The sequence below is a fragment of the Periophthalmus magnuspinnatus genome, chromosome 10 (genome assembly GCF_009829125.3).
Source record: "Periophthalmus magnuspinnatus isolate fPerMag1 chromosome 10, fPerMag1.2.pri, whole genome shotgun sequence".
Classification (NCBI taxonomy): domain Eukaryota; kingdom Metazoa; phylum Chordata; class Actinopteri; order Gobiiformes; family Gobiidae; genus Periophthalmus; species Periophthalmus magnuspinnatus.
The window spans coordinates 9,523,152-9,543,095 of NC_047135.1; the positions used below are offsets into that span (position 1 = coordinate 9,523,152).

The 19,944-nt window shown below is 37.6% G+C and overlaps 1 protein-coding gene across 13 annotated transcripts in view; it reads left to right on the forward strand.

Annotated features, from left to right (window-relative positions):
* The first annotated feature begins 2,278 nt into the window (after positions 1 to 2,278).
* slmapa (sarcolemma associated protein a) overlaps positions 2,279 to 19,944 on the forward strand; it is a 39,020-nt gene continuing 21,354 nt past the window's right edge. For 11 of the 13 annotated variants that reach the window (XM_033973786.2, XM_033973785.2, XM_033973787.2 and 8 more), the window contains exons 1-4: positions 2,307 to 4,028; positions 14,945 to 15,092; positions 15,513 to 15,585; positions 18,166 to 18,202. In XM_033973786.2, coding sequence (XP_033829677.1) covers positions 3,831 to 4,028; positions 14,945 to 15,092; positions 15,513 to 15,585; positions 18,166 to 18,202 — 456 coding nt within the window. In that variant the 5' untranslated portion in view covers positions 2,307 to 3,830. Of the gene's footprint in view, positions 4,029 to 14,944; positions 15,093 to 15,512; positions 15,586 to 16,517; positions 16,618 to 18,165; positions 18,203 to 19,944 lie in introns of those variants that run through there. The other 2 variants (XM_033973784.2, XM_033973794.2) reach the window with 2 other exon arrangements.

Sequence of the window (19,944 nt, forward strand, 5' to 3'; positions counted from 1 at the left end):
GCTGCGTCACACGTACAAGGCCTACGTAATCACGCAGCCTCCGGTCACAAGTTTTTCGTTATTTTTATTTTTTGGCCGATGTATTTATATTGTCTTTTAAGCCATCATGCCATATTGCTCATCATATTTTTTTTGTGTATAAAAGTTATAAACTTTTAATTTGCATATTTAAAAAATATGACCTACCAATATTAATATTAATTATTATTGCATTACACCATTGTAGTGATAACATATTCCAACATTTTTTAAATGTTAATTACTTCAATAACCTAATTACAGTGCATCTAAATACGCTTTGTAAACAGGCAAAATCCACTAGCTATCCCAACATAGACAAAGCAAAGACCCCCAGCATGGAGGTAATAATCCTATTGTATATTCAATAGTAACTCCTGTAAATATAAGCGATAAAGTGCAGTGTAATCTACACAGTGGGAACCTGGAAACCTGACCAGTTCTTACACTGACTCTCAATAAACAATTCAATTATTCTCAATTATTTCGCATCTACTTGCTTTATTAATGCAAACAATATAAGCAAGTGTTGCAAAAGGGATTAACCCTGGCTCAAAAGGACACGCTAAATCTTTTATATTAAAGCGATTGCATTTAAGATGGACCACTAACTCCTTAATAAGACAATACAAATACAGACACAGATACACTTTTGTTCCTGCAGCCGTGTATATTTGAATAAGGTCACCTAACACCATTCATTTTATCCATATCCAAATGATTTTTCTTGACTGATCGTCAAGATTTTTTCTTCCAAACTTCTTCTTCCAAGTCTGCATTAAACTTCAACCCACTGCTTTTACTGACAAAGGTTTGACTGAGCATGTCCCCATTAAAAAAAACTAAACATCTGATAATTGGACATGACTGAATATCTTGATTAAAAGCCACTTGTGACCTCTTGAAAACAAATCTATAGGAATATCAGCTGAAAGATCAGTTAAGACTAAGGAATTATTGATTGTAATTGGAGTTAAAGTCCCAGAAAGGAACATTTCACATTTATGTCAAACTAGCATACAGAGTCTATGAGCTGACTTTGAGCTGTAAGTTAAATAAAGCTTATCTTATCGACTGCACTCTGAGCCTGCAGGGTTCATGTCCTTTGCTCCATGCACATATTTGCACCGAATAAATGCACAGAAGTATCTTCGAATAAAATGAGGCAACTGTCACTAACTTACCAGCAATTTGAAAACAGAGGTAATTTTTAATGTCATTTATATTATACTTGGACTTGGTAAATTACTTAACCACTGCAAAAAATAAATAAATGTTCAATGTGTCCCTGTTAAATAAATAACATAAAAAAGGAATAAATAGACAATATTTTGACGCATCTCCTTCATGAAAACCAACAATGATATCAGTGCTCCCCAAACTAAATTATACTGTACAATGTATAACTGTCCATAAGATATATCCATGAACAAACAGTTCTCATGTCGTTTTGACTATTTACATTTTTGTCAGTGAAAAATGCCCCATCCAGTTGCCCAGATCTGAGCAAAGATGGTGGGTCAGATCAGATTCAGCCTGTTCCTTAGAGCACAGAGTGACAGACGAGAGAGAATCAATGCTGAGAGAGACTGGGTTACTGTAAATCTAGAGAGCCAAGAGAGATGCACGGGTCAAATCTTCAGGAAGAGGATTGTGTATAAAGGTTTATTGTGTCACTGGTGAAAAGGGGACAAATGCATGGTCTTTATGAGCTGTGTAACCAAATTAAATCACACAGATTAAAATGCTTAAGGTGGAAGATTTAATTCTGAAAAAATAGCTCACTTTCTCACAGCAAGAAGGTCTAAAACTGAATTGCTGAACCATGTTTTTTCAAAGTGTCTTCCCTGCAAGTGCTGGTAGGTGCTGGGATAATGGTCCAGCTGCTCTTCTTTTAGTTCGTGACTGAAAACTTATTAGCTGAAAAAAAGAAAAAAAAAAGAAAAAAAAAGACTAAATCAGAAACAGAACTAAATCAAAACTAAACCCAGGCCCAAAGCAGTTCTAAAACAGGCCTGGACCAAGACAAAACCTTTAAAAAAAATCCTTACTATCCAATCACAATTTGTATGATGCTAAAAATATAGGCTGAAAAATTAATTCAACAGTCTTTAAAAAAAATCATGCAAATGTAAAATATTGCTTAATATTCTTTTTTTAGTGTCCTTAACATATCAGCTGTCACTTCTATCACTAGAGAATTTATTTATGCAGAGAAGAACTATCAATGCATCACAGTAACTGAACTGGACCGTGAATGCATCTCAGTCACAGTATGGAGAGGACATTGAACGCACCACAGTAACAGTATGGCGGCCGCGGCTGGAGCACGTCAACTTCTTCGAGATTCCTTCCAGAAAACTGTGTAAAGGTGGTGGATTTATTACTATACCGCGGTCAAAAATATCAGCCACACTGACGAGGACCGAGGCACGGAGGTTTGCGGCCCGCCCTGGGGGACTCACGGCCGGGTGACTGCGGCTGGTGCGATGCGAGTGGAGCCGCAGTTAAGTCCAGAAACTCCCCTGATTTAGTGGCAGTTAGCCGGGGCTAGTTAGCTCACCTCACCGCTAGGCTAAGCTAACCTGCTGTCGCTTTCTCGGCTTCGTTGCGGCAATTACCTGGGATTTCCCTCATTAATTATTAACACCAAGCGACAGGGATGGCATTTCGGCTTCAGCTGGTTAGCGAACTGATTGAGAAGGGCCAAGAGAAAACATTTGGAGTTATTGGTGATAAGTTTGTCATTAGCCTAGCCTAGCCTAGCCTGCCGCTGGTACTACGCCAAAACCAGGCGCTAACTACCCTTCTCACCCCAGTCTACAGCTTCCATTAGCATTTAGCCGCATCGACAGACTTCAAACCAGTCTGGACAAGTATTTGCACGATACTTGAGTTAATAAGACAGATTTTAGACGTTGGAATAGAATGTTTTAGCCTTAGTTAGCGTATTTTTTCTCAGGGTTGCCTGGTAAAGGTGTTGATATGAGGGAGTGGTGATATTAGCTTATATTCCGTGTATTGCCACTGCTGAAGCACATTATTATTGACATGAAGATTAGGTTTGCTTAATTCAAGGCGTGTTAACTTCAGAGACCAAGCGCAGAAAGACGTGCAAGAAGTGGTGAAGCATAAATTGATTGTACTTTTAATAGCTTTACATTGAATTATTTCTATGGTGAGTTGTACGGGACGGTAGCGTTAGATTTGATGGACGTGGAGGGCTGTCAGTGCTATCCTCAGTCATGTATGTCTTGACACATGGCACCGCGGTCTGTACATAGTGCCTAGTCTTGTATTGCTGCTTTAAGGTTTAGGTATGTAGTTTTAGTGGCGCTAAAATTGTAAACCCTGGACTTAAGCCTGGAGTCCTAGTACTCTATTAATCCCCAGATAATTACCCTCTCAGCTGCAACACTTGTCCATTTGACCAAATTAATTAGTCTTCACAAGTACTCCAGAGGTCTAATAAGGTTCTAGTTAGGTTTAATAAGTAATTTGGTGTGGTAATAGAATAAATGAGACACTTTCCATAATTTTGTTTGTGAGTTTATAACTAAAAATCAAACCTTCAATCAATGAGTAACAAGTAGGTCCAGTTTGTTACTGAATCCAAGAAATGTGCTTCAAGTGGTGGACAATGCACATTAGTTAGTGCCTGAAGGATTTACCAGACACTAAACTCAAGGAAGGGGACCCGGTAGAGTGGGATATTTTTTTTCTTGTGGAGAGACCAAGCAGTATCAGCCACTCTGGAGCAGGACGGCCTCTCGTTGGTGTCTGGTTGGAGCAACACGCTAAAGTCCAAACCGATGCCGTCTGCGCTGGCTGTGTTCACGTGCCGACCAAACTCGCACCCGTTCCAGGAGCGCCATGTTTACCTGGACGAGCCCGTCAAGATCGGCCGCTCTGTGGCCCGCTGCCGACCTGCCCAGAATAACGCCACCTTCGACTGCAAAGTGCTGTCCAGGAACCACGCGCTTGTCTGGTTCGACCATAAGACCGGCAAGGTAAGAGGAGTACACAGACAAAAACAATAACACATGAAGGAGGTGGGGTGCTATTTTTTTATTTATTTAAAGGTGCACTATGTAACTTTTTTGATGGAGGCTCCCTCTTGCATTTATGGAGGAGAAGCTGTTGCTCTGCCTGGATTGTTCCACAGTATAATATTAAGCAGTAAAACTCTTCCAACCCATATTATAAGTCATATCTGTGGAGAGGCAATCACTGTGAGAATGCATATTTTTTCCTGTATTTTTTTGTGTGTTAAAAACTGTTATTGGAAAAGAAAAGGGCAAGATGGGTAAGTTTGATGCCGTACTAGGGAACATTCCAGTCAAAAGAATAACCTCTCCATGATGGCGGCCCTTCACCAGAAAAGTTGCATAGTGCACCTTTAACAGTCCGGTTAAAAGTTGAACAATGGTGTGTTCAACCTTTAAGTTCCATAGTTTTAGAGGTTATGTCACTCATGACTTTCATGTTATAATTGATGTACAGTTACTAGGCTGGTCTGGTCTCAGGTTATGATAGAGGATGACCCGTAGGTGGAGTGGGTGGGAAAGATGATAGCCTGGGGTTAAAATGAGCACTGAATCACTCACAATATGAGCTCTACAGATTGGAAGTAGTTATCATAGAAAGTGGCATTTTTAATCGGAGACAAAAAGATGAAAAATACTTTGCTTTTAATGGTTAGATTTTTTTTGTATTTGTTTCCTGTTATATGGTGCCATTTTGAGGATGGTTGGCTTTTTGAATGTTAATTGCTATGGTGACTGCCCTAATTTTTCATTATTCTGAAACTCATGGATTACACAATTTTTGTAATTGATTCTGAGCAGTAAACACAATTAAAATGTGATTAATTGCCCTGGCCTCAGCTCCTATGTCGATCACTGAGTCACTATTGCCCCCACAGTCACAGACAGTGGCATGAATGAAGCCGTCGTCTGCCAGTGTCAGTGTGTGTGCGCCAGAGACAGAGACTGAATCAGAGTCATTCAGAGGATCAGAAGAACAGGTCCGACTGGAGCAAGTCTATCCCTGTGGCTATCAACCTCTCCACTCTATGCACTGCAATAAATGTAGTACAAGAGGCCACTAGAGAAGGGACGGTAAAGAGTGAAATAAATTGTGATTTTAAAAAAAGGATTACTATAATAGGGCTATAGTCAACTAAAGAAATTCTTGGTTCAACTAAAGAAATGTCCTGCTGATCATGGCAAAAGCTCTCAAAACTAGTTGTGACAGGGCTACAACTGCAAGAGAGTTCATGCAAAAACAACTATTTATGCAGAAAAAAATACAAGGAAACAAAGCATTTATATAAAGACAGATTCAACTTGTGAATCATGAGTTTTTTTGTTTTGTTTTTATATATATATTTTATATGTATGTACATATATGTGTGTGTGTGTGTGTATATATATATCTTTAGCTAGCTAACTCACAAACTTCACCTTTCTGCCCTTGTACTAAATATAAATCCTTATCTAAATAAACTGATTAATACAAATTTTATTAATACAATAATTGTGGTACATTTTGTATAGTTGTGATCGCCATCATACCAACTAGAAAAAAACAAAACAAATTATTCATCATGTTTTTTTTCCAGATCAGTTTTCACCTCTAACAAGTCAACTTTTTCATTATATGACATTTTAAATGTCTTTTTAACTTAAGTATATAACATAAGGTCATATATAGTCAAGTAATTCCTGTCTATTTCCATAATTAAAATTGCTGATGGTTTAAAAATATTATCATGACATTATCGCTAATTAATTGCATTTTGGCCATAATAACGTGACACAAAATTACACACTTTTTGACACTTTTATGGGTCTTGCTGTAATTGTGAAAATCTTAACATTGGCATTGACTGGGAATAAATACACCACATTCATATTAAGCAAGGTCTTGCCTAAGGACACAACAACAGGTCTTGGTCAGTGCAGGAATTGAACTTTCAAGTTGGTGGATGAATGCTCTAACCACTGAAAATAGATTTTAAGTATATTTTGCAGTGAATTGAAAGATTTACCCCTCTAGTCTACACACACTACTATTTTAGAGCTGAATCTATCCTAAATATAACATTGTAGACTTGTTCTAGTCCAAAGTTATGTCCATCATTAATAATCAGTTGTGTTTGAGCAGGTGTGTCCCAGATATTCTCACACAGATGGGAGCAGCAGAGCCAAAGTGCTGTGTCATGACTGTCCCTGTTCAAACGTATGGAGTAGTGAAAATGATTTGTGAAAAATATTTGCATTTTTTTCTGACAGGGATTAGATTTGCGATGTATGTTTTTTTTTTTTTTTTTTTATAATTACTGGGTTTCAGATGACATCACAATAATCTAAATTATGTAAAGTGTAATATGTAACTCTTCTGTTGGAGGGATGCTTGGGTCTTTTAAATCAAAATGTCTACAGACAATCATTTGTCTATTTGCCTGTATTGCTGCTAAGGAAATTATTACTGAAAGTAATTTTCTTGAATATGAGGGGGGAAATATGATTCATTTTTAGCACCCCTACCTGCTTGTCTCCATGGAGACAAGTTGTGTGTAATATTCTGGGCAATTCAATATCTACAGGGAGATTCTCCACCAGAAAAGTTACATAGTGCACCTTTAATATAGACAAGGGGGCAGTTAAAATTAATATTGTTACAAAGCAGAATAGAAATGATCAGGTTTTGTGAATATATCTTTTGGATCTTTCATGGTAAAGTGCAGCGTTATCAGTATGGGAATACTAACATTAGGATTCTGTTCTCATCCAGAAGAATTTACAAAATAAGTGAAATATAAACATTTGAGAACATGTTTGAACCAAATAAGACAGGATATCTTGTTGTTTATGGTATGGAAATTATGGTACTTCAAAAACTGCAGCCTTTGCGATTTGCTAATTGCGTTCATTCAAATTTCGATTTGATTGTGATTAATCTTGCAGCCCTATGGAGCAGACTGTAGTTCACACTTTATGAGAGAGAGAGAGAGACAGAGCTGATTAAGTCTGAGGATAACAACGCTTTAAATAATCCAACGCCACTTTCACTCTGACACCGATGCTGCAGAGGAAATGAGCTGTCAACCTAAATGACATGCAGTATTAAGCAATATGTTTTTCCTTTTACCTAACAACTGTATGTACACAGAATATTATATTCTGTTAAAGTGAAATTGTTCTAGAAGTTAAACATCAAAATTTTAGAGTCATCAAAAAGTCTATACACTTGGATACTAGATGAATACTGGATCAATAATAAAACTAGTAATATATAGATGCTTATTTCAGCAGGCATCAATACATTTCAATAGATTTAAAAAAAAAAAGTTTAAAGGTTGTCCTATTTTTGTAATTTCTAATAGTTGTAATATTGATTAGGGGTAGGTAAGTACCTCATACATATCCTGATCCAAACATATCCCTAAAAAAAGCACAAAAATGCACAAAATTCATATATTTTGATGTAGAATGTACAAAACAACAACAAACTGTAGCTAAATACATTGCAATTTCATGTTCACAGTGCCCTTAATGTAAAAAACATATGAGTAAGTGACTTTTTTGGCTACACAGATTCAGCCTTAATTCAGTATTGGCAGGTAGTTAAAACTGAGTTTGAAATTTTAGTCTAGTACATTCATTAGTTAAATTCTAGTTTAATACATCTAAACAAGATTCTAGACATATCCAATGTTTGACTTGTACAGTGGAAAATGACTAAGGAATATAAATTGTACAAATGCAATTGAATTCAGTCAATCTTGCCTCTTTATTTAGGGCTGGGAAATTATAGAATTTCAGTTGTGATCTGATCTCTGTGATGCTATTTTGTTTATTTTCAAACCAACATACCCCCATAATCCTCCGATTGGTCAGCCTCTGCCATTCTCTGTGACATCGACAGTAAAGTGTGAACTTTTAGACTTTGTAAGGTTGTCCATAGTATACTGATATATATACAGTATAAAGATTTTATTGGAAGTCACAGAGTAATTGAGTTTCATTGATCAGTGTGACTATAATGCTACACATTTAGAGCCTGTATTTCCCTGTTGATTTGAATATTGCATCACACAGCGGCTTCCCTCAGTTTCTAAACTTCTTATGTCACAGTCACTTCCTCAAACCTTTGCCAAAGTCCATCAACACTCACGGCTTTCTCTGAATAATTCTACTAGGGCTGGTGTAACGGTTAACCGTGGTAAGGATTTACCCAAGTACTGTATCTGTCTGATATTGAAATTTTAACAGATAGCTAGCACCGATATTTGTATCTACACTGCCCCGATCTGTTTGCACGTGCCATTCCCAGTGTGTCCACAGTGCATCAGATGTGTCTTTTTGAGCAGACTAAAAAATTTGAATTTATATGCCAGATAAAATACAGGGTGTTATTATTTTTTACAAAAGGAAAAGGCTGATTTGTAAACTTAAGTATAATTTAACAAAACAAAAGCTAAATATTGATATCAGATTCGGTCAATTGTTTTTAAAAATCCATATCAGACCATCCCTACTTTACTTTTTTTTACTTTCTGTGGAATTTCACCCACTTTGCTTTTGTTGCTTGCATCTTATTGCTTTTCTTAGCTTGACCTACAAAAGTGAATCGTCCACTTACCCACATAGTTGGCTGTAGGGTTGTCAAAAAAAGATACTAAAATTTGTATTGAAACTAGAACAAGAATCTAAAATATCACAAGATAAATTTGGGCTTTCCCTGAATAATGTTCTATATCTCAATGTATACTACCAGTCAAAAGGTTTTTAGTATTTTTTTCTTTATGTAGTTTTTTTGTGCATTTTGTATATAGTCATATATATGATGCAAGGTGTACAGAATTATGTAGCAAAGAAAAAAAGGGTAATAACTTATATTTTTATATAAGATTTTAGATTCAAAATTCAAAGTAGTAACTTTTTGTTGACAGTGCTGCAAACCCTTGGCTTTCTCTAAATGATCTTCTTAATGTAGTCTCCTGAAATGGTTTCACTTCACAGATGTATCTTGTCAGGGTCAAGAAATGCTAAAAGGGCAAACCAGTGGTCAGAGCAAAGAGTGTATATTTTTTAGTTATTTTGAGTTTATTTTTTGTTTACTACTTTCAATATGTATATGTAAATAATCTTAAATCTCAGTAAAGAAGAAACTAAGGCTGTAGCTTAGGCCTTAGATTGGTTAATTGATTAATCGGTTGATTGAGTCTTGGTCTACTCATCATTTTATTTCAGTTATACTTTATATTGGACAACAGCAGAAGAACATGTTAGTGAGTGAGAAAGTTAGGTGAAGATTCAGAATTTTAAAAAGGAAGATAAAACTCACAAGTTTAATCTGTTTTTATATAAATACATTGTTTCCTTGTACTTTTTTTCTGCATAAATAGTTTGTTTTTGCATTAACTCCTGTGCAGACGTAGTCTTGAGTGTAGCTTGAGTCAGATACATAGAGATGCATAATAGTTTTGAGAGCTTTTGTCATGCACACGTGTTATATATCGTGGCAACACAATCTGGCTGTGCATTGCGAAAAAAATCAGATACTAATGTATCAAAACTTGATATGCATCTGAGCAGGTATAGTTACTAAAAAAGTCATATTCACCTAGCAGAAATTAACTTGAATAGCTTTGGAATGATCTTGAGCTGTATCAGAAGACCACATAGACTAGTATACACCGGTGGACCACTGTGGAACCTACCTGGACGAATGAGGGGGATTACAGATATGAGACCACGTGGTAATATAAAAGGAAGTACTACGGTTTAATGTTGAAAATCTCATTCTACTGTCTAATGTGTGCTTTGTTATTGCCTGTATCGAGTATAAAATGTATTCCTTAGTATCAAGAACAAGTTTGAAATTTTAGCATTGTGACAACACTAAACTAGACAGTAGTTGTATGAAACATGAATCATTAGTTTCCTAGTGACAGGATATTGATGTGAGAAATTCCCATCCTCATTAGGGGTCAAGTGGGAAATGCTTAAACTCGCGTTATTGGCCGATTTGGTCATCTATGGGGACTAGAGCTTCTCTGATTGGTGAACCTTTAGACTTTATTGCTTCCTGTGTGAGGCTGGGGTTAAAACAAACCAAACAATTTAACATGACATGCAGACAATAAGCACAGGCCTCATAGATGGGTCAGATAAACCAGGATAGACTTAAACAAGGCATTTTGTGAGTTGCAATCATTGGAAATTCTGAGCGAGTGCAGACATGTGGGACATAAAAACACAGAAAACCCCCAGGAACAAAAAGACATTATAGCATCAACATTGACTTATACAGCAGTTTATTTCTGTTGTTTTTATATTTTAGTTCATATGATCAGCTCATTTTGCGGCATTTAGAATGAAATGTTTTCACTTCTAATCCCACCAGAGACATAGTGAAGAAAAGCCACTTAAAGGAATTGTATGTAAGATTATGATTTTAAATTTCATAAACTTGACTTATCGGTGTCCCCAGATATGAGGTACACATGTTCAACTGATAGAAATTCTAATGCAGACTTATTCTTAAAGTAGACCAATTATGCTTGTGTATGCTATATACTTATAATCTATGACACTCATGGACCATTATGTTATAATTTGCATGTTGCAAAATCATTCTAAAATGACTTATTAAAAGAAACAAGTCAGCTGACTTCTGCCTTAGAAAAATGGGGTTCCCAGTGGAAACTGACATCGCCGTAAACGTTATTACAACAAAGAGCTGTGGAGTTTACGGCCCCTCCTATGGAATTTTTGCACAAATCACTCCAAAAACAACCTTGAGAGGATAAATTAGACAGGGAAACAACTTTAACATGGTTAAAACCTCAGATTTTTCATAAAAGGTTTCCTTTGATGACAAAAACAGTGGACATATTGCCCCATTTATTAGTTATAATTTGGTGATTTGGTTCACAGGACGATTATCCAATCAGAAATCAGAATGCCAGATTGCCTTATATGAGTCTAATTTGGGTTGACAGTTTCAATGCTCAGATAAAATGAAACTTTGATCTGAATCCTCACTAAACCCCAGTACCTGTAGCCAATCATCAATAATGCTAGTGCAGCCTCTGCAACTCAGCGAGTGAATTCTGGAGGGAGCTTTCACATGAGGCCTCTTCATATACTGAGAAAAACATGTGCATGTGCCTGTCTAGCGTATACTTGCAACCCAGGTTCAGATGTGATGGTACCTGTTATAAAAACAATAAGAGCACAGCCTACATTCATATTTTTTAATGTTATGCCTGACTATTCCACATCCCAGTAAATGTTATAAATACATCCACTCTAAAACTGAACACTGCTGGTTAAATGTGTGTGTCCATTGAGTCATCCAAGTTTGATCCGAGGCCAGCTTTCCCAGTTTGTGGTGCTGTTTCTGAATATATTTTATTAATTCTGTGAGTTTGAACCATCTCCAGATTTTGGGTTCCAAAAACATGTTCAATCTCTCCCCCTCTCTCTTTTCCCTGTACTCTCTCCCCTCTCCATTTCTTTTCCTTTACTCTTCTCTCCTCTCTCTCTCTCTCTCTCTCCCTCATTCCAAACACAGACAGCAGGAGGCTCTTGTTGTAAAATATGCCCCAAAAATAGATCCTGGTCGACTGCCTGTTTCTGTGTTTTTGGCTGAAAAAGTAGTTACTACTACTAGTACTACTAGTAGTACTACTAGTAGTAGTACTACTAGTAGTACCACGTTCAATACCAAATTTTACCTTATTGTATAAATACATTACAAGTATAGTAGGGTAGGCTAGGGTAAATTATTGTAAAGTATTGCATGTGATCTTGTGTCTTTGAGCTTAATGTTGTTTGAAGTGTGTTTATGGAGTTATTTCTGCAGCGACTGATGGAGCAGTCAAACAGCTGAAAGCAACTGGGACATGAGCCACACTGAAGAGAAGAATACTCACGTGAGAAAGAGAGCTAGGGGATGGCTAAATAGGGGGAGAGATGGACAAAGGGGAGAGGGGTAGGGAAAGGGAGAAAGCGGGTGGATAGGGTGGATGGAGGAGGGGAAAGATTGAATGAAACTCATGGCGATCTGAAAACTTTGGGTTTAGGTCAATTACGAACCACAAAAGTTCTGCATTTTTACAACAACACAATATTTTAATTGACCAAATGCAGGAGAAGGTGGTGGTTGGTGATTTGACGTCTTTGCTGTTTGTCAGAAGCAGGGCTAATCACTGTGACACCTGACGGTATATTATCAGTGTGTTAGGATTGTGAAAAGACATCACATTTTACAACTGTTCATGATTATTGACCTAAATTCACACAATCTTAATAGATTACCATTCCTCATCTAGGATTGCATCTGATTACTTTAGTAGCTGACTAGTCAGCAATTCATTTTCAGATTAGCCGATTAATCAAGTGCTTATAATATTTACTAATAAAGTGTATTATTGTTGAAAATCAGAAATTGTGTATTCATTTTTGACATTTTGATTTAATTATGCCCCTGTCTTTGCTGTTTTAGAGTCTGTATGGTCCAGATAGCGATCACAATGATCAAAATATAATTTTTTAGCCAGTAATAATTCGTCAATTAATTGTTACGACCTGTGCTTTTATCTAGTGATCTAAACATGAAGACGTCATACAGTTTCTGAATCTATGAATGAAATAAAGTTTGGACATCTTTAAGCTGATGACATCATAGCTGTGTGTGTGTGTGTGTGTTGTTGCCGGGGTAAAGTCGCCGTGGTTACGTCCGGCGCAGGTTCCCACGGCAACGTCAGCCTCAGCATCCTCGGGTCTGCAGAGTCGGCTCGTCGTAAAACTCCTCTCTCTCTGCCCCTGTGTGGACCTATACTGTGTTTTCTGTCTGTAGATTTAAGATGGGATTTTACAACTTTACACCCTACCGGATTTTAACAGATCTGAGCAAAATTACTATGTTTTAATCTGTGTTTTTCAGACAACATTGGCTACTGCTGTTGTTTTGGTTAGCTGCTGAGACAAACATTGGAATTATGTCGACAACGATAAATAATATGATTGGCAATTACTACCAAGGTTAATGTGCTTTGTTGGGACATATTTGGACTTTTTGATAAACATTACGGGGGAGGATTGAACAAGAATAATGGGACAGAGAAACCGGGACATAGTTGTGTCCTAATTTGAACTCAGTCAGTTTGTACGGTATGTTCCCTCTTATTAGGCCTGTCACAATAACACATTTTGAAGTACGATATATTGCTGAAGAAAATATAGATGATAAACAACAATGAAACTAATTTATTTAAGTAGAATTATCCCCCAAAAAATGATTCTGAATGTACATTATTTTTAAAAACATAAGCTATAATAAATAAACACAATGAAACACAATTTGTATCAAGAATGAATAATAAAAGTATGTATTCACCCCTCTACAACTCATCATCTTTGTGCAAGTGGGGATTTTCATAAGTTATTTTTTGTACAACAATAAGAATAAGTATACATGATAACTATTGACCTAATTTATTGAACGATAAGTCAATATAGTAATCATCGTGAACGGCCTACCTCTTAGTACTCTAAAAAAATGTGTACAATTGTCCATCCATCCATCCATTTTCTTCCGTTTATCTGGGGCCGGGTCGTGGGGGCAGCAGTCTAAGCAGGGACTCCCAGACTTCCCTCACCCCAGACACGTCCTCCAGCTCCTCCAGTGGGACCCCAAGGCGTTCCCAGGCCAGCCGAGAGACATAGTCCCTCCAGCGTGTCCTGGGTCTTCCCCGGGGCCTCCTCCCGGTGGGACATGCCCAGAACACCTCCCTAGGGAGGCATCCAGGTGTCCCCAGAGCTAGTCTCCATGTCCGGAGATCCGGTCGTCGAGGTCCCCCGCCTTCGAACCGCCGGTTCGGGGGAGGGGACCGCCACCTTAACGTGGTGGAGGGGTTTGAGCACCCGAATGATCCTGGGAGCTATGTTGTAGGGGGCTTCATGCCCCTGGTAGGGTCACCCATGGCAAACAGGTCCTGGGAGACGGGTCTGACTAAGAGCGGTTCAGAACCCCTTCATGAAGAAAAATACATCAAGGCCGTTTACGTTGCCCGGACTGGCGTTACCGGGGCCCCACCCTGGAGCCAGGCCTGGGATGGGTGCTCGGCAGCGAGCGCCTGGTGGCCGGGCCTTTCCCCACGGGGCCCGGCCGGGCCCAGCCCGAAGGAACGACGTGGGGCCGTCCTCCCGTGGACCCACCACCTGCGAGAGGAGCCATGAGGGGCGGGTGCAGAGAGATCTGGGCGACAATTGTGATGTGCTGAAATGTTGAGAGTAGAGTTATGAAGCAGCAGCCAAAGTTGATTGGCATTGGACTGAATAGGCGGCAGTTTACAATTTGTGCAGCAAAGTTTGTGATGAAGTTATATTTCCCACTCTGGAGACTTTAAAATAGTCCCAATCCTCATTTACTTTTGGTATTAGATTTGCATGTGCTTATGTCCTTATGGGATTTTGTTCAAAGTGAACATTGTAAACAATGTCAGGAGCATTAACATTTTATAGAAAACTGAAATATGAACTGTTAAACTAATACTACCATCCTGTGTATTTCATATTTGTAGTCTAAATTACAGGTAGAACAAGTGTTTCTCAAGCTGAGGTATATGTACCGCAAACTCCTTCAGATGATACTTAACAACTCTTCAGTTTGTGGGTTTGCCTGATTTAGAGTTAATTTTATCCACTTTTTTGTGCTCCTTCGGATCATTTGTTCTGACTTAGATCTGGTGGTATTTAGAAAGCCAAATTTTTTCTTTGGTGGTACTTGATGTGAGAAGTTTGTGAGCCGCTGTGATTTGATAATTGTGCCAACTCGCATTTCTGTTTGATTGCAATTATTGCGCAACCCTGTTCACCTAGTCTGTTTTTTTGTTTTTTTGTTACAGTTCTACCTCCAGGACACTAAGAGCAGTAATGGCACCTTCATTAACAGCCAGCGCCTGAGCCGGGGCTCCGAGGAGAGCCCCCCATGTGAGGTTCTGTCTGGTGACATCATCCAGTTTGGTGTCGACGTCACTGAGAACACCAGGAAAGGTACAGCCTCTGGGGCAGACTTATTTTTTTAAAGCCTGATTCTTACTTTCTTAAAATCGTGACAAACAACTAGTTCATTTTTAAAGGGTTTGCAGTGGTCCAAAGTTATTCCTCCCTTAACTTATGCATTCTGAACGTCCTAATTATTCATGTATTGAGTTCATGAGCGTATTTTGCTATTCAGACACAAGTGCAGAGTTTTGCAGTGATGGCTTAGATAAAAGCAAGTAGCATGCTAATGCGCACTTCCTAATTATCAGACAAAAAATGCTTTCTAATTAGATGCAGACACAACAGCTTGTAAAATACATCCGTACTGAGACAAGACAAATTTAGCTCAAGTACATGAGAAAAAATCGGGTACAGGGCATTTAACGAATACAAAAAAACTGACACTTCTCTCTTTCTCTCCTGTTTCAGTGACTCATGGCTGTATCGTGTCCACGATCAAACTGTTCCTTCCAGATGGGATGGAGGCTCGCCGCCGCAGCGAGTAAGAGACAATTTATAACAACTTCATAATAAAATGGTGAACCCAAGATCCAGGCACCGGAAATTATTCGAATTAATCTAACCTGACCTTTTGTCATTTTAATTATGACATATATAATTTTAGGCCATACCTTGAGTAATAATAATAATAATAATAATAATAATAATAATAATAATAATAATAATAATAATAATAATAATGCATTAGATTTATATTGAATCAACGTCCCTATAAAACAGATACATGATTGCTAATTTGTGGAATTGGCCTCTACGACCCCTACCAGTTTCTTACACGCCAAGCTGGGTTAAGGATACAATATAACAAGTGTGCTGTGGATGGAACAGGGTAGGGTTGGGTGATTAATCACACTTTAATTGAGGTTCATGTCTAATAGTTAACGATGTGGTTAGGTCAGTTTAATCGAGAAGGCTACAGCCTCTGTCAGTCAAAGCATGTGGTTTGGGGCGGAGTTGAGACTTTAAAGGTAAAAATTAGACAATTTTTAGTGTTGATTAAAGTTTTGTTTAGTCTATCAACAATAAAAATCTGTTATTTTCATTGAATCAGTACTGAAAGCCATTTTTTTATTTTTGAAAAGAAAAAATAAAATTGAAAAACTGAAATTGGTCAAATATGTGGGGTAAAAAATGTGATTGATTTTTTTGTTATATTGCCAAGCCCTAGAGCATGGACTTCTGAACTATAAAACCAGGCCTTAACCAGTTCTACAAACCTCCATTTAAATGTCATAGCAGTGAATGCAACAGTGAACCAGATCTGCAGCTGTGTGGCGTTCGTTTGCTGGCAGGGACAGCCGGGAGGGGTGGAGCTAAGGGACAAGACACAAGTATATCAGGTATACCTTTAAGGAAGGAATAGAAGGACGGAAAGTGAAAGACGTGAGTTTAGAGCAGGAGCTCAGACGAGTGTGAATCTGCTGTTTGTGGCGTGAGTTGTTCTTTAGAGCGCTCTGATTTCCCACTCTGAAAGAGACTCTGAAGGGAACTTTGTCCCATGACTCAAATAAAGGTAACTGTTTTATTATTTTGCTAATCATTTACATCTTAGCCTTGATTTTCAGTTGGAGTTTGCAGATGCTTGTCCATATAACCACTTACCAGTCCTGATTTAATGATGGTATTTGACTTGCATATTACTGTTGCTTAGACCTAGTTAAGCCTTTTATTAGGCTTTGTGACTTTAGCCTAGATTTTTGACCTGGTATAGTCCTGGTTTGGCCTTGCTTTAATCCTGGTTGGTCCTAGTTTAGTCCTTTGTTTATTCATTTTTAAACCTCATTCACACCTAGTATAGCTTTGATTTAATCTTCCTGAAATTCTGGTACGTTAGTCCTCATATTCATAGGTTTCAGAATGATGAAAAATTAGAACTTTTGCCATAGCCAACAATTTAAAACAAATTATTAATGACTTTGATAATCCGATAATGTAATTAAATCTAGGTTCTGATTAATTGATCAACTTTTATATAATATGTAATAAACTTTTTATTTACTACAGGGGAAACCATTTGAGTGCTATCTTTTGTCAGTTGCCCTGTTAATACAAAATATTTACAGTTTATAACATACAATTAGTTACAGTTAACTTGTACAATTCAATCAAAACATTACATTTCTCAATACAATATTTTAAAGACATTTAAACTTTGAGAAGCAAGTTTCCAAGTAATATTTTGCATACAAGAGTTACACTTGTGAGTGGTGTCCATAATGCAAAGTCCACATTCAAAGGAGTTATGAGCAGTTGTTGGTTTAATTTAAGTTTGTGAGTTTTTCCTCACACCTCTGGTTCAGTTACACATTAACTCAAAGGTTTCACCTGTTTACTCTCATTCCTCTCTCTTTCTCTCCCTATACTCCTTCTCATTGTGAGCCTTTGGTCTTTATTGTTACAGTTAATGGCAAAAGAAACCTGTGTTTTGATAAATAATATTATGGTCACAGTCAGTATTGAAACTTTGCAACTGATAGCATCACCCTCCCTCCAGGGAAAGTTGACAATAACTCGAGGCGCTGCTCTGTCTGAAGCTGTTACTCAAGTTAGACTTTAATCTGAGCCTTTTTTTAAATACACAATCTGACCATAAAGAACTGACTTTGCTGGAACGACAACATATTAGTTGATTTTGTCCATAGAACGTTGGTGCGAAACAAACTATACATTTTCTGAGTACGTTCTTTGCTATGTGATAGGGCAAGAATGGAGTGTGTCTGAGCAGTGTTGCGTGCAAGTCCTAAACCTCCTTGAATCTAATCTCTAATATTATGAGCAATGACGTTTTTACGTCCTTCATTCACACATTTTATTAAGATTTATATTTTATTGTTAGCAGTTGTTATCTGTTTGCTTTCAAAGGGTTTACTAAAATAGTTAATAAAATAAACTTTTTGAATTTCATTTTCAAATCTTGTTGTGGTCTTGTGGTTCAGTTCAGTCAAAACATAGGTGAAGTGTTGGATGGAGGTGTGGAGTCATGTGACCTTCAGAAACGTGTTGCTGTGGTTACCGTATCCCTGCTATCGTCGTAGTAACACCTGTGCGTCTTCTGTTTCAGTGTCATCCAGACTCCACTGCCGCTGCCTGTAGACAAGGTAAATTACCTAAACCTTCAGAATTTTTACACTACAGTTACTTTTTTCACAGTGTTGAATATGTGCTGCATGCCTGGACTTGGTTTATAAATAATATACCGGTAATTACTGGTTTTGTTCAGCTTTGTTAATGTGAAACGATAATAAACTGTCTCAAAGTTTAAGATTGTTTCAGTTACAACAAGCTGATTATACAAAAAGGTTGTAGCATTATTCATTAATACTGGTACAATTGTTAGTTGAAAAGGCTTGAAGCAATTGAGTAATTTGGAGTTTGTGGACCAAGCTCTGTTTTAGATGAGTAAGCAACCCTCCTTAAAACATGATAAAAATTTCTGCCACCTGCTTCTCTCCATGGAGATGTTATTACTGTGCCTGCTGTGTACAGCAGTTTGGCCTTAAACCATAAACTGTATATATAAATGGACATAGCTAACCTGCTAGCTGCTGCATTTCAAATAGGAAGTATGCATGGGCATGCCCCCTGCTCCCTGCTAAACCAGCGGTGCATGCAGCAAGGAGCATTACCTTCAACACCTTCACCCCGGATTGGCTCTTTGGTTGCTATGCTTGCAGTTTGCTATGATACTTGCAGTCAGAATTCCATGTATGGAACTTGACTCCAAATTTGCCGCTAATAACTGCTAGCCTGATTGAGCTTCATTTCACTGGAGCTGAACATTGTGTGACATCACACTCCCTCAGTCCTCTTCTTTATACAGTCAATGCATTAAACAAATCGACCTTGATTCTATTCATTCGTGTTTTGATTGATTTTTATGTTTTTTTTTAAAAGGGACAATATCCATTCTTATTGTGAGCACGTCGCCTCTCCACCGATCTAACTTGTAACTTGGCCTGGAGGTATCACCTGCTTGTCTCAAAGTTTAATTCCAATCTGTGGAATATTCCGGGCAAATCAATATTTCCATGTCTCCATGGAGACTAGCAAGTGGTAGACTCTCTACAAGAAAAATTGCATAGTGCATCTTTAAAACGACATCTCTAGAGGCAGCCATCGCTAATGTAATGTATTTTGAATAGGTGAAATGTTCCTTGTGCAGCAAGAGCCATCGGTGTTTTGTGTGGAGCTCAGATTTGCAGTGTCAGTGAAAAAAGCTGCTGTAATTAAACGTGAACTTTTTCTGTTGAACATAATTACTCCACTGTCCATTCTCAGAGGATCACTGAAAAGATACAAGGAGAATACTAAACTTGCACCCTCCCTCCTCTGTACTATATATTCATTCTCCCTCCTCTGTACCGTATATTCACTCTCCTTCCTCTGTGCCATATATTCACTATGCCCCTCCTCTGTACTAGGGATGGGACAATAAACAGTAATATTGTTTACTGTGATAAAAAGGGTAGACAATTATCATTCATGGGACATTTTATATCTTTGTGATAATCACCAGAATGTGTAAAAAAAAATCTACTTCCATGATTATCTCTTCTAGATCAATGTTGTTTTCACCTATTACAAAGTACAATACTATAACAGTTGTTTAAATATGGAACCTATTCACAATATTAAAATTATTCATATCCATAACATTTTAAAATGTTCCTACCAGTCCTTTTTGAGGTTAAATAAGAAAAAATTTGAAAAATATGTGAAAAATGCATTAAGTGTCCTGGATACATATGTTCATTAATCTGCTCGTAATAAATGAATAAATTAAATTAAATTAAATGGTCAACTCTAATAATTATCATGGCCAAAATAACTGAGATTGAAT